General features: G+C 42.8%; 1 protein-coding gene across 2 annotated transcripts in view; it reads right to left on the reverse strand.

The window, feature by feature from the left end:
* The window catches only part of COL4A6 (collagen type IV alpha 6 chain), a 283,270-nt gene that overhangs the window by 64,745 nt on the left and 206,154 nt on the right, over positions 1-12,371 (reverse strand). For both annotated transcript variants that reach the window (XM_003819690.4, XM_003819688.4), the window contains exon 4: positions 786-920. In XM_003819690.4, the coding sequence (XP_003819738.1) occupies positions 786-920 (135 nt within the window). The remainder of the gene's footprint in view (positions 1-785; positions 921-12,371) is intronic.

Genomic DNA, 12,371 nt, shown 5'->3' on the forward strand with positions numbered 1-12,371 from the left:
CGAATAGAAGGTGATTAAAGTAGGCAGGGAACATAAACTGAGCTGCTGAACAGTCAGCCTGCCACCATGACATTATCACTCTTGTTTCTTGCAGCTCTTTCCCTATATTTGTGGCCTAGATTGCTTCTAAGCACTCTGACCCCTTTCTTCCCTGTATCCTTGCTTGGATTCCTGATCTGTGCTGCCCAGGTGATTGGACTTCCGGTCCATGCACAGTTCAAACCCACCTGACTTCTTACCACAGTGAGCCCACTTGTTTAGCAAGTAGCTAATACATTTACTTTATGGTGTGCTTGCTATGGGAGTCCTTCCAGAAGTGGGCTGATCCATTGGCAGGCCATCACCCATCCCATCTCTTATTAAAATATGCAGCCTGGGTGGGGCATGGTGGCCCATGCCTGTAATCCCAGCACTTTGGGAGGCTGAGACTGGTGGATCAGGAGTTTGAGACCAGCCTGGCCAACATGGTGAAACTCCACCTCTACTAAAAATACAAAAATTAGCTGGTGGCAGGCACCTGTAATCCCAGCTACTTGGAAGGTGGAGGCAGGAGAATCGTTTGAACCCAAGAAGCAGAGGTTGCAGTGAGCCGAGATCACGACATTGTACTCCAGCCTGGGCAACAGGGCGAGACTCTGTCTCAAAAAAAAAAAATGCAGAAATGCAGCCTGGCACCAAACTACTCAGGAATGACATCATAAATGAGCAGAACTGGGATGGAGAACTTCTGATCTTTACATCTGTGGCCCATGCATCAAAGAGAAATCAAGCTTTGCTGGTCTTACCTTATCTCCTTTTGGTCCATAAGGTCCCAGAAGGCCTGGGAAACCCCTTTCTCCTTTCAATCCCGATAAACCAGTAGAGCCAGTGAATCCTTGAGGACCTGTTGGGCCTTGAATTCCAATTGGTCCAGGTCGTCCCTAAGGTGGACAGAAGGAGTGCAATTAGTCAATAGAGGACTTAGCATTAATACTTCTCATTTTCCCACGCACAAAGAGCACTGTCATCACTTCACTGAATAATTTTGGCTAGGAGATCTGTGAGGCATGCCAAAGTTCCAGACACGGATCAGAAAAGGCTATTTTAGGGATTGCTAAGCTTATTTGGATAGAACACATTTTATAAGCACATTTAATAAGATTCATGTGCACCAAGATCCTTCAACTTTGTACTTCTTAGGAAATCAGTTATTCAGGATGGATAATATTGTCCTCTTCCTAGTTAATGCCAGGCCATCCATCAGATTGTCAAAATAGTGAAAGAACAGAGCGCTGGAGAGCATCATGACATTTTATAACTCACGTCCAAATGGCCAACCATGTGCTTGCAGTGAAATCCAGAAATGGCTGTGGCTAAAGAACATTGCCCCAGGGGGCCAGAGTGGGCCCAGAAACCTACAGGCTGACAAACCTGCAAGAGCTCATCTTCGTTGGCAGATCCCAGGACTCCATCACTGCACCTAGTAGCAGACATTCACAGGGAAAACACACATACACATGCACATATACACACATGAATTGCTTATTTGTTCTTTCTTCCTATCCCTCTCTCCTCTCCTCTCCAATCTGTAAAGTGTTGAATGTGTAAAATACAAGAAGCCTAAGAATATCTATTAAGTATCAATTATGATAGCAAGAGGGAACAGCCTGAGGATTTTAAATGCCCTGCTTATAAAATGTCTGTAACAAATAAGTCTGAGAGTTCAGGCTGACATTTTAAAGTGGACTCAGACTGAGCATTAACCCTAGTGGGTGCAACACAGGCAGGCTGGTCTATCATTTAGAACAAATCCCAGTAGGGACTGAATTTTCTTGGCAGAAAAATGAAAACCATTAGTAATATGCATTACCTCTCAGAGAGCACAACACCGTATCAGGTAGAAAGTCCATTTTCATAAATGCTTCCCATCTCCACCTCTTGGCCCCTTTACTGACTGTCCATCATTTCCTACAAATCTGTGAAAAACTTTGAAAAGAAGCCCATTAAGCATGCCCTTTACTGTTCACCTTCAAGGCTTACTTTTTAAAAGGCTGAAAATGGGACAGATGCCTTATGCTGTGGCTACAGTTAAGTACTGGAGATGCAAGTGGCCACCAGCTGTGATGATCCTTTGGAGTATAATTTTGAGTGTCAATCAGGCCCACGAAGACCTACAACCCTTGCAAGGAAGTAAAAGATGCTCTGTCCAAGGAAATGCAGTTCTCTTGGGCACCACCTACCACTTAACCTTTTCCAATACCCAACATGTGGCCTACAAAAAATGATAGGTTGCAAACTGTTTAACAGGCTTCATTCTGGGAATGATGGGGGTGGAATAAACTTTCACTTTTTAGGCTCCTACCTCCCATTGTTGGAACTTTGTTTACAGTGGTTCTGTTATTTATTATTATTGGGATTTTCACAAAATCAATAAATATGTGTGTATATATGTATATGTGTGTATAATGCATATTAATAATATAAAAAGAAAAAGAGCAGTACTTAAAAAATAGTGCTGGGGTGCTGTTGACAATGAGTAGGAGGTCGAAAGCGTGGGCCTACATCAATGATAGACTGGATAAAGAAAATGTGGCACATATACACCATGGAATACTACGCAGCTATAAGAAAAATGAGTTCACATCCTTTGCAGGGACATGGATGAAGCTGGAAACCATCATTCTCAGAAAACTAACACAGGAACAGAAAACCAAACGCTGCATGTTCTCACTCATACGTGGGAGTTGAACAATGACAACATATGGGCACAGGGAGGGGAGCATCACACATGCGGGCCTGTTGAGGGGTGGTGGGCAAGGGGAGGGATAGCACTGGGAGAAATGCCTAATGTAAATGACGGGTTGATGGGTGCAGCAAACCACCATGGCATATGTATACCTGTGTAACAAACCTGCACGTTCTGCACATGTATCCTAGAACTTGAAGTATAATTTTTTTAAAAAAAGAAAGAAAATGTGGGCCTAGGTTTCAAGACTAATGCATACAAAATCACAGCAAACAGTACAAATTTGGAACAGAGCCTAAGTGCTGTGGGAACATGAAAAAAGAGTTGGCAATGGAGGGTTTGTGGAAGGCTTACATTTTGCCCATGGCTGGGGGAAGTCATGGGCCGCACTGGAAAGGTTGATTGGAAAGGTTCCAGCTGAAGTGGGCCTGGAAAGCACCGCAGAAAAGTCGAAGACTTGATGTGGCAGGACACAGGGAACCCTCAGAGGTTTGGGAACAGGGGAGAGTTGGGAGAAGAGCGGTCTTTCAGGGTTGAAAGTCATCAAGAAGCATTCAGGATAACATGTGTATGTCAGAATGAGGCCAGGGCTGCCTGCCTGAGGCTGGGACAAGGGAGGCAGATAAGAAGCAGCTGTTGAGGAGGAGGGAGCTGCTTGATGGGAGAATGGAGGGCAGGATGGGCTTGCAGAGGCCATGTTATTACTAGCAGAGAGGATCCAGTCAGGGCACTGAATTCTTGACCCAAATCCAAGCCCTGACAAAAGTTTTCCCACATCAAGGGAAGGAAGAAGGGGAAGAGGACAGTAAATCACTGAACAGCTACTGAGAGAGCAGGTTGTGATGTGGCCCAGTCCCATCCTGCTCACACCATTAGAGAGAAGAGTCCCAGCAGCACCCAGCATAGGCACAGGGACTGGCACCCTCTACCTCTGGTCTCTTACCTTTGCAAGCACATGCTTATCAGCAAGGGTAAGCAAGGAGACTTAGGAGGTAGGCAACTCGAGGGCTGGGCCTAACTGGAACTCTGATTCCATGCAGAAAAGACAGGGTCCCACAGCCTGCTTCCTTTCTCCTGGCTTGGTGGGCATGCAGAATTTCTTGACCCCTGTGTTCCAACCAGAGAGCTGAAAGGAACTCTCCTAAAGAACTCACATATATTTTTTAAATTCTAATTCTTTTTCCAAATGGAAGTTTGAAAAGGCACCCCCTAGAGGAACATGCACTTCTGGACTGGCCCCAGGTTCCAGCTTGGGTTGGCGGGCGTGCCAGCAGCTCAGTTTGAAACCTCTCACATTGAATCAAGGGCCAGAAGCAGGGCCTGTGGGAAGTTTCTAGGCTTCCGCTCATCCAGAACTGTCCCCTCAGCATGGTGTGAGGCCCTTATGGAGCCTGCAGTCATAGGATATGAGACAAAAAGCCTTCCCATCCATGGATGTCCTTTCATACACTGGCACAGAACACCGGGAACAAATGAAGGTGACTGAGAAAAAAAAGAGGCAGGCCCATTTCTTCTGTGGGTTGTTTTGTCATCCAGATACACTTACTTTGTGCTTATAGCTGTATGATCTTTTTTCCTCATCTCTAATGCACAGGATTTCTGCCTCATTACCCATACAGCTAAAGCTTAATATTAAGTAAATCAGTGGTGAATTCCTTTCCTTTCCCACCCGACACTATCAGCGACATTTTTCATAATGTCCAGCAGAGGTCAGTGTGAGAACATAGAGACTACAGATAAGCAGGTGGGTGGGTGGGCCTCTCCCTCTACAGAGAAAAAGAAATCAAACCAGTGTCAGAGAAGTCACAGAATGTTCGAGCAGGAAAGGCCCTTAGAGACCATTCAATCCGGGCTTTATTTTATACATGGGGCGGGGGGGGCAGGGGGAAGGGGGAAGGCCGAGAGAAGAGGAAGGACTTGTTTAGGTCACGCAGCTAGTAGGAATGGCATGGAACTAAACAGACCACCTGCTGCCAGTATGTGGCTGTTTCCCTGTTTGCCAGTGGCAGATGTCTTAGCGGGTCCTTGAGGCTGCCCCTCCACTACCCTGGGCCCGCCCCTGGGACTGTCCCCATCAGTAGGCTGCAGCAGCCAGATGCTCACACATTATTTCTTTTTTCCTAACCCTGATCATTTCACAGAACCAATCTGAAACACCATCACTGTTTGGACAGCTAGCAGAATTTCAATGGGCTTGGACTAATGCCCTGCCCTGATACATGTCATTTATTTTGGCAAATAGACCCAGACAGGGCAGAAGGAACTCCTCCAAGTCTTTCCAATGAGCTCTCCTGCTTCCATCTGCTCAGGATTTTAAATATGCACATCAGGGTCTAATTCTCAAGGGAATGAGTTGGGACTTGTGCTTAAGGCCAGGAACCGCAGGTCTGCAACCACAGCCCAGGCTGGCTGCCTCCTGCCAACCACAGTGAGTTGGGATCAGTGTGAAGTTTAAGGTGGCCTCTGATCAGACCCAGATAACTAGGGTAAAAGACCCAGAAATGGGGCTGCCTATAAAGTAGTAGACATATGTAGAAATATCATCGAAGAATCTTAAAAGCATATGCCTCACACTAGACAGGACGGTGAAACTGGTGGAGGGGGCTGACTTTTCATAACTTAGTCCCTTTCTGCCTTTTTATACCTCCGTTAAGGTTCCAGTGTTCTTCTCCCATAAAATTAACATTTGTTCCTGAGGAAGAATCTGAAACTCATTCCCACTGAGGCGTTAATGACTGACAACTTAGAGCTTTGCTTTTCCCAGGGGGATTTGTAAAGCAAAGCATTAAGCTAGGGGATGCAAATGGTATTTATGAAGCAGGGAAGGGAGAAGGGTGTGCACAGGCCTTCCTAAGGATCCAGTTGTATTGTAGAAGGTGGTGCAGTGCTGTTAGGTACACTTTAAATGAAGTCTCCTTACTGCCAATTAAGTTATGTGACCTTGGGCAAGGGATATAACCATCTTGAGTATCAAGGGCTGAAGTGTAATAATAGCTCTTACGTTGGATTATTGTCAGCATTTAAATGAGTTAATACATATAAAACACCTGGCAGATAGAATGAAAGCATCAGTTCCCTTTTTCCTTTAGGCATCATTTATGGCAAAATGGAGAGTTTAGGATTGGGCACCAATGCTCCTTCTCTTAAGTTTCAGTTGGAGATGCACAGACATCATTGAGCAACCCTCTTTGGGGGCAGAGATGTGTGCTTGGGAATAGATGAGCATGTATGCCAGTACCCCACATCTGTGAGAGCATTTCTCCTTTTACATAGCAATGGTGTCCTGGTTCTCCTGGGTACTTGGCTTCTCAGTGTTTATTTTTCCTCCTGAAGGGCTTTAATCTACATACTAATGACTCCCAAATCTGAACCTCCAGCCCAGATTTCTCTTCTGATTGTGCCAGATCCTTATAGTCAATGACGTATAAGAGATCTATTCAAATAGATATTCCAACTCAAACCCAACATGCCCCAAACTGAACCACATTGGCTTCTCCTCAACCCCATTCTCCAAACCAGTTCCCTTTTTCTGAGTTAACTCAGTAAATGGCACCATTCATAAAGTTGATGAAGCCAGAAACTCAGGGGTCCTCCATGACCCTTCCATTCCCTCATCTCCCACATCCGATCCATTAGCAAGGACTGTGAATTCTACCTCCAAAATCTAACTGAAACCTGTTCATTGATCTCTAGCCCCATGGTCTTAGTTCAAGTCTTTCTCATCTCTCGCCTGGAGTGTTGCCACAGTCTGCCAAATGGTCTGTGACCTCCAATCTTGCGTTACTCTCTCCTAATCTCCTACTCCAGGGCCTTTTTATGTGCTTTTGTATATGGCTCTGCTCTCCTGGCTACCATTTCTGTATCTTTTGGGCTCTAACCAAGATATCAGCTTCTCCAGGGAGCTTTCTATGATTACCCCCACCCAATGTGTGGGCTAGGTTGCCTGTTTATGTGTCTATACCTCCCAACAGACTGAACTCCTTGAGGACAGGGCTTATGTCTTACTCTTTACTGAATCACCTGTGCTCAGCACTATGCCTGGTACACAGTGGGCATCAGTAAATGTTTGCTGAGTGGAGAAATGATTGAGAAATGACTGAGAAGCCAGTGGCCCAGGTACAGCAGTATCTTGTTTGGAAGTGTAAATAGTGTTGAGGAAAAAGTCAAACTCTGTAAAATATTTGAAGAGATTTATTCTGAGCCAAATATGAGTGACTAATGGCCCATGAAACAGCCCTTGGGAGATCCTGAGAACATGTGGCCAAGGTGGTCAGGCCACAACTTGGTTTTGTACATTTTAGGGAGACATGAGATATCAATCAACACATGTAAGATGTACATTGGTTCAGTCTGGAAAGCTGGGACAACTGGAAGCCTGGGGCAGGGTGGGGGGGCTTTCAAGTCATAGGTGGAATCAAAGATTTTCTGATTACCAATTTGTCGAAAGAGTTATTATCAACAGAAGAGAATGTCTGGGTTATAATAAGGGGTTGTGGAAACCAAGGATATATCATAATAGATGAAGCCACCAGGTAGCAGGCTTCGGAGAGAATAGATGGTAAATGTTTCTTCTCAGACGTAAAGAGTCTGTTCTATCAGTAACTCCAAAAGGGAGGAGAGTATAATGAGGCATGTCTGGTTCCTTGTTCCTAACATGGACTGAACTAGTTTTCCAGGTTAGCTTTGGAAAGCCTCTAGCCAAGAGGAGGGATCCATTCAGATGGTTGGGGGGACCTTAGAATTTTAACTTTAATTTATGATAGTTGCAATAGAGTGCAATCAGGAAACATCTGATCACAGAATCACTGAAAAGAAAGCTGCATAAGACTCAGGAATTGATCCAGTTCAGGATGGAGAAGTTGAAGGGCAGAAAGAGAATGGGACTTACCCAAGTTCATACAACATCCACTGTAGACTTTTAAAACAATACCTTTTAGAGCCTTTGAAAACAGAAATGGTCTACATCTAATGTAGTTTCTGGGCATTCTTTGTTCTCTGAGATCTCTGAGTGAAATGGCTTTGATTCAACAATGATTTATTCAGCACTTACTCTGTGCCAGGCACAGAGGTTAAGATGGCAGGTAAAACATAGTTTCTGCATTCATGAAACTTATAGTTATGTTATCCCTTGAAAACAGATGATGCATGGCCCATCACCAACCTAATTAAACACTTTTCATCTCATGCTGAGTTTTGTGCTTGGCAAGTATGAATATACATGTAGGGGCTGAGAAGGCAATACACAAAAGAAACACACTGCATGGCCCATGCCCTCAAGGAACATTTAAGCTTGTTGGGGGAGATAAGGCCATATCACAAAAAGTATTGGAGATAAGGTCATTGCATTAAAGGAAAGAGATTTAATTGACTCACAGTTCAGCATGGCTGGAGAGGCCTCAGGAAACTTATAATCATGGCAGAAGGGGAAGCAAACATGTCCTTCTTCACATGGTGGCAGCAAAGAGAGGTACAGAGTGAAGGGTGGGGGAAGCCCCTTATAAAACCATCATATCTCATGACAACTCACTCACTATCAAGAAAACAGCATGGAGGTAACCACCCCCGTGATTCAATTACCTCCCATTGGGTCCCTCCCACGACATGTGGGGATTACGGGAACTACAGTTCAAGATGAGATTTGGGTGGGAATATAGCCAAACCATACCAGTCATATGCAATGCATTTTTAAAATTATACTGTATATACCACAAGTCCAAGAGGAATTCAGAGACGTGTGAATTGACAAGGGAGCAGAGGGGCAAAGAAAGACCCAACAAACTGTTAGTGAATGCATTCTAAACATGAAGAACAACATGTTGATGGGAATCAGCGAATTCTGTAAGCGAGGGCCAGTCAGAAGCCTGGGTCTGGCTGGAGCAGAGGTGAGATCACAGAGAATCAGTAAGAAAGGGCAATAGAGAATAACCTACAAAAATTTACAGATGCTGAGGTGTTTAATCTGGTACATTAGCATGTTTTGTTTTAAACTTTAGTTTGGCTTCCAGTTTGGTTCAGAATTTAGTGAAGTGAGATGATATGCTAGCTAAGTGTACAGGGTTCAGAGTTCAAAAGTCTAGGATTCAAATTCCCTCTTCACCACCGTAAGACTTTGGGACAAATGGCATCTTCAAATTTCTTCAGCTGTCAAGTGAGGATAATATCAGTGTCTACTTCATAGGGTAATTATGAAGACTAAGTAAGAAAATTCGAGTAGATCATTATTTTCGCTCCTTAGCATCCATCAGACTTACCCAGAGGTGATTAAAACACAGATTGCTGGGCTCCAGCTCCGGAGTTTCAGATTCAGTAGTGCCGGCTGGGTCTAAAAATTTGCATTTCTAACAAGTTCTCAGGTGGTGCTGACTCTACAGGATCAAAGACCACACTTGGAGAATCCCTGTTGTAAATCATTTAGCATTGCACCTTGCATATATTAAATGTGCAATAAAAGTTATTTGTTGTTATTGATGTATTATTATTCAGCAAATGATTATGGCTTGTGCAGGTTTGGAGTTCACAATCTCTGAAAGGCCCTCAGCATTCCTTTATCACTATGACTTAGGGCACCTCTCCTTCTTCCTCATTATGACACACCACAAGAGGAAAGGAGTGGATGGAGTAGCAAGACTGGAGACAGGGAACCCCATGAGGGGGCTATGACCTCCTGAAGAGAAATAATGGTGACATGGACTAGGTTCATGGCAGTGGAGACAGGGAAAAGACATAGTTGAGAGATATTTCAGAGGCTAAAAACTATAAGGACTTAGTGCCATATTGGAACTGATGAGTAAAACAGAGGAAAGTGCAAATGATGACTCCAATGTTTCTTGATTGGGCAACCGAGTGGATCTCTTTGATGACATGAGAGAACTTAGAGGAAGAAGAGTCTTGGGTGGAAGATGAGGAATTCACCTTTGGACAGGTAGAATTTAAGATGCCTGGGCAAACATCTAGGGAGATGTTTAGCACATTTTTCCCACAAAACAGGAAGATTTGAGGAAACAGAGTGAGGTTTGTTCACCACTATACCCCCGGAGATGCAGTATTTGGTGTGCAGTAGACACACAAAACATAATTGTGGGGAAAATGCATAATTATGAAATGAATGAAAATAGAGAATTAAATATGCCCTTGGGAATCTTTGAGAAGGCCACTTCCAAGTCTCATTTGCTAGGAGCAAAATGGAATTAAAAGAATGTCACTATCCTAAAAAACTCCTTGTGGCCTTTTGAGAAGGGGGAGCAGAGATCCTTGACCTCCAGCCTAGAAACAAGGTGGCTTGATTTTTACAATTTGTCTTTGCTTTACAACTGAAATTCTCATTTCAGCTAATGGTTGGGGGGAAATGCAAGAACTTAACAAACTTTACCTCAGTAGCCAGGGATCTTTCTCCTAGCAATGAAATGTGGTAAGAAAGATACTAATAATAACACCCCCATGAGTAGAATACTTAAACTTCACAGCAGTTTTCTTTTCACCATTCCTTTGGATCATCACAATACATCTGCAAGGCAGGCGAAGGGCACCAAGCTGCAAAGCAGTTAGCCAATAGGCTGGCTAATGTCACACAGCTGCACAGTGGAAGAGTTACATCAGAGCCTCCCAGTCAACTCTGTGCTCTCTCTGTTGAAACAAACGGAGATGAGTATCCATAGAGCCATACACTTCACTCTCCTAGTAACAGCACTAATGAACTAGCATTGCCTGCAGAAGTAAATAAAAAAGAAAGAATGCTGGTGGTGAAGAATGTGTCTAGCATATGGCAGGTAAAGACTCATATCATGCAGATATAGAGACCTATTTTGTGGCCCAAGAAGCTTTGGATCAGCTTGATAATGTTAACATCACCTACAATTTACCAACAAGAGCAGTGACCCTTTCCATCTACATACATACATACATACATACATAATACATACATACATACATACATAGTGACTGATGTCTTGCAAAGGCAATTTTCATGTCTGCCACAGCTAATAAATAGTATCAGAGTCTCCCCCTCAACACTCAAATGGAATCACATTTCTTTTCTAATTCTTCATCTATAATCAGCGTTTGAAGCAGCCAGCCCAGGCATGAAGACATGCATCTACACGTTTTGTTTTCAAAGATACATACACCCATTCCACTGGTTATTGTCAGCATGTTGAAATTTTTTGGAAGACATATCCCGACTGATAAAGTTAACTCTTGCTAGGCAAGACTTTGCATCCATTTCTTCTACCTGTTTACTGATATTTCTCTTCTAAAACATAATAATAACTTTCTTTTACCAAGAGTTTATAAAGTGCTATTCCTTAAATTCACCTCCTTTAATCTTTTAACAGCCCCAACAGGTGGGTATTAGTCTCATTTTACAGATGAGGAAACTCAAATACAGAGAGATTAAGGAACTTGCCTGAGATCACACAGCAAGCAACTGGTGAAGCCAATTTTCTGATATCAAAGCCTCTGTTTCTTCCACCAAGCTACACTGTCTCTGCATTGAATGATGCTCTGAACGCAGAGACACAAACCCATGAACAGGAGCAGTAAGAGCTACACTGCGGAGAAAATATTGTTATTTTCATTGATACCAAAGCAATTTATCTCAATTTACCCACACTTTTCATTGGAATAGGTACTCTTTAATAGAAATGTACTAATATAATTAATAAATTAAGAAATAAGATGCACTTCAAGGAATGGCACTCCCTAGAACTTAAAAGATGGGGGATTTCTTCTGGTTCCACAATTAAAGTGGTCTTCTTACCTGGTCAGTGGGTAATGGTTAGTTTATCTAGGCTCTGGTAGACAAATTCTGATGTGCTATGAGTCTCCAATGCTAGCATATTAGTTTAGTGGCAGAAGGAATATAGGCACAGTATGCTAACTTGATGGTCATTAGGTTGAGCAGAAATTGGAGAATTAGTCTTTAGACATGTCATATTTTCCCTTACCCCTGGGAAATGTCAATAATTGTTAAAATAGGATGAAGTGGAGATGCCTAGATAGAGGCAAATAAATTCATGGAAGAATCTTCAGGTCTCCTTTTCCTCCATAACACATTCATAAAACTATTATCAGGAACCATATCAAACTTCCCTTTTGTGATATTTAATGGGAATTGCGAGAATAAAAAAATCACATAAAACTGTAAATATGATCAATAATTGGACATAAAAATAAAAACAGAACAACTAAACACCTTTGTAACTATTATAAATGGTTGAATGAGCCCCCATATCACTTGGAATGGGCATTCAGTCTATACAAAGATCCCCAGTGTGTAACGAGTTTCCAGACTGCATGAGAAAATAAATACAAGTTTACTTGGGATGAATTTAACCTAAAACTAATATACCTGTTGGAAAAACATGAAATACTTAATTTGAGAATGATTTTGATTTGAAAATTTTCTAGCAAACTTGAATTGATGTCACCTTTGCCTCTTAAAAAAGTCTCCTGTTTGAAGCAGAAGAGTTAGATTCAATTCCCTGCTCCAACCTTCTAGCTGTATGATATTGAAAAAGTTAATCTCTAGGCCTTTGTTTTCTTATCAGCAAAATGGGGATATTACTTGCTCTACCCATTTCCTAGGTTGCTTTGAGCATCAGTTGAGACAATGCCTGTGAAAAGGAGCTATAGTTTCATTCCACTGACA

This window comes from Pan paniscus, chromosome X (assembly GCF_029289425.2).
Source record: "Pan paniscus chromosome X, NHGRI_mPanPan1-v2.0_pri, whole genome shotgun sequence".
Lineage (NCBI taxonomy): Eukaryota > Metazoa > Chordata > Mammalia > Primates > Hominidae > Pan > Pan paniscus.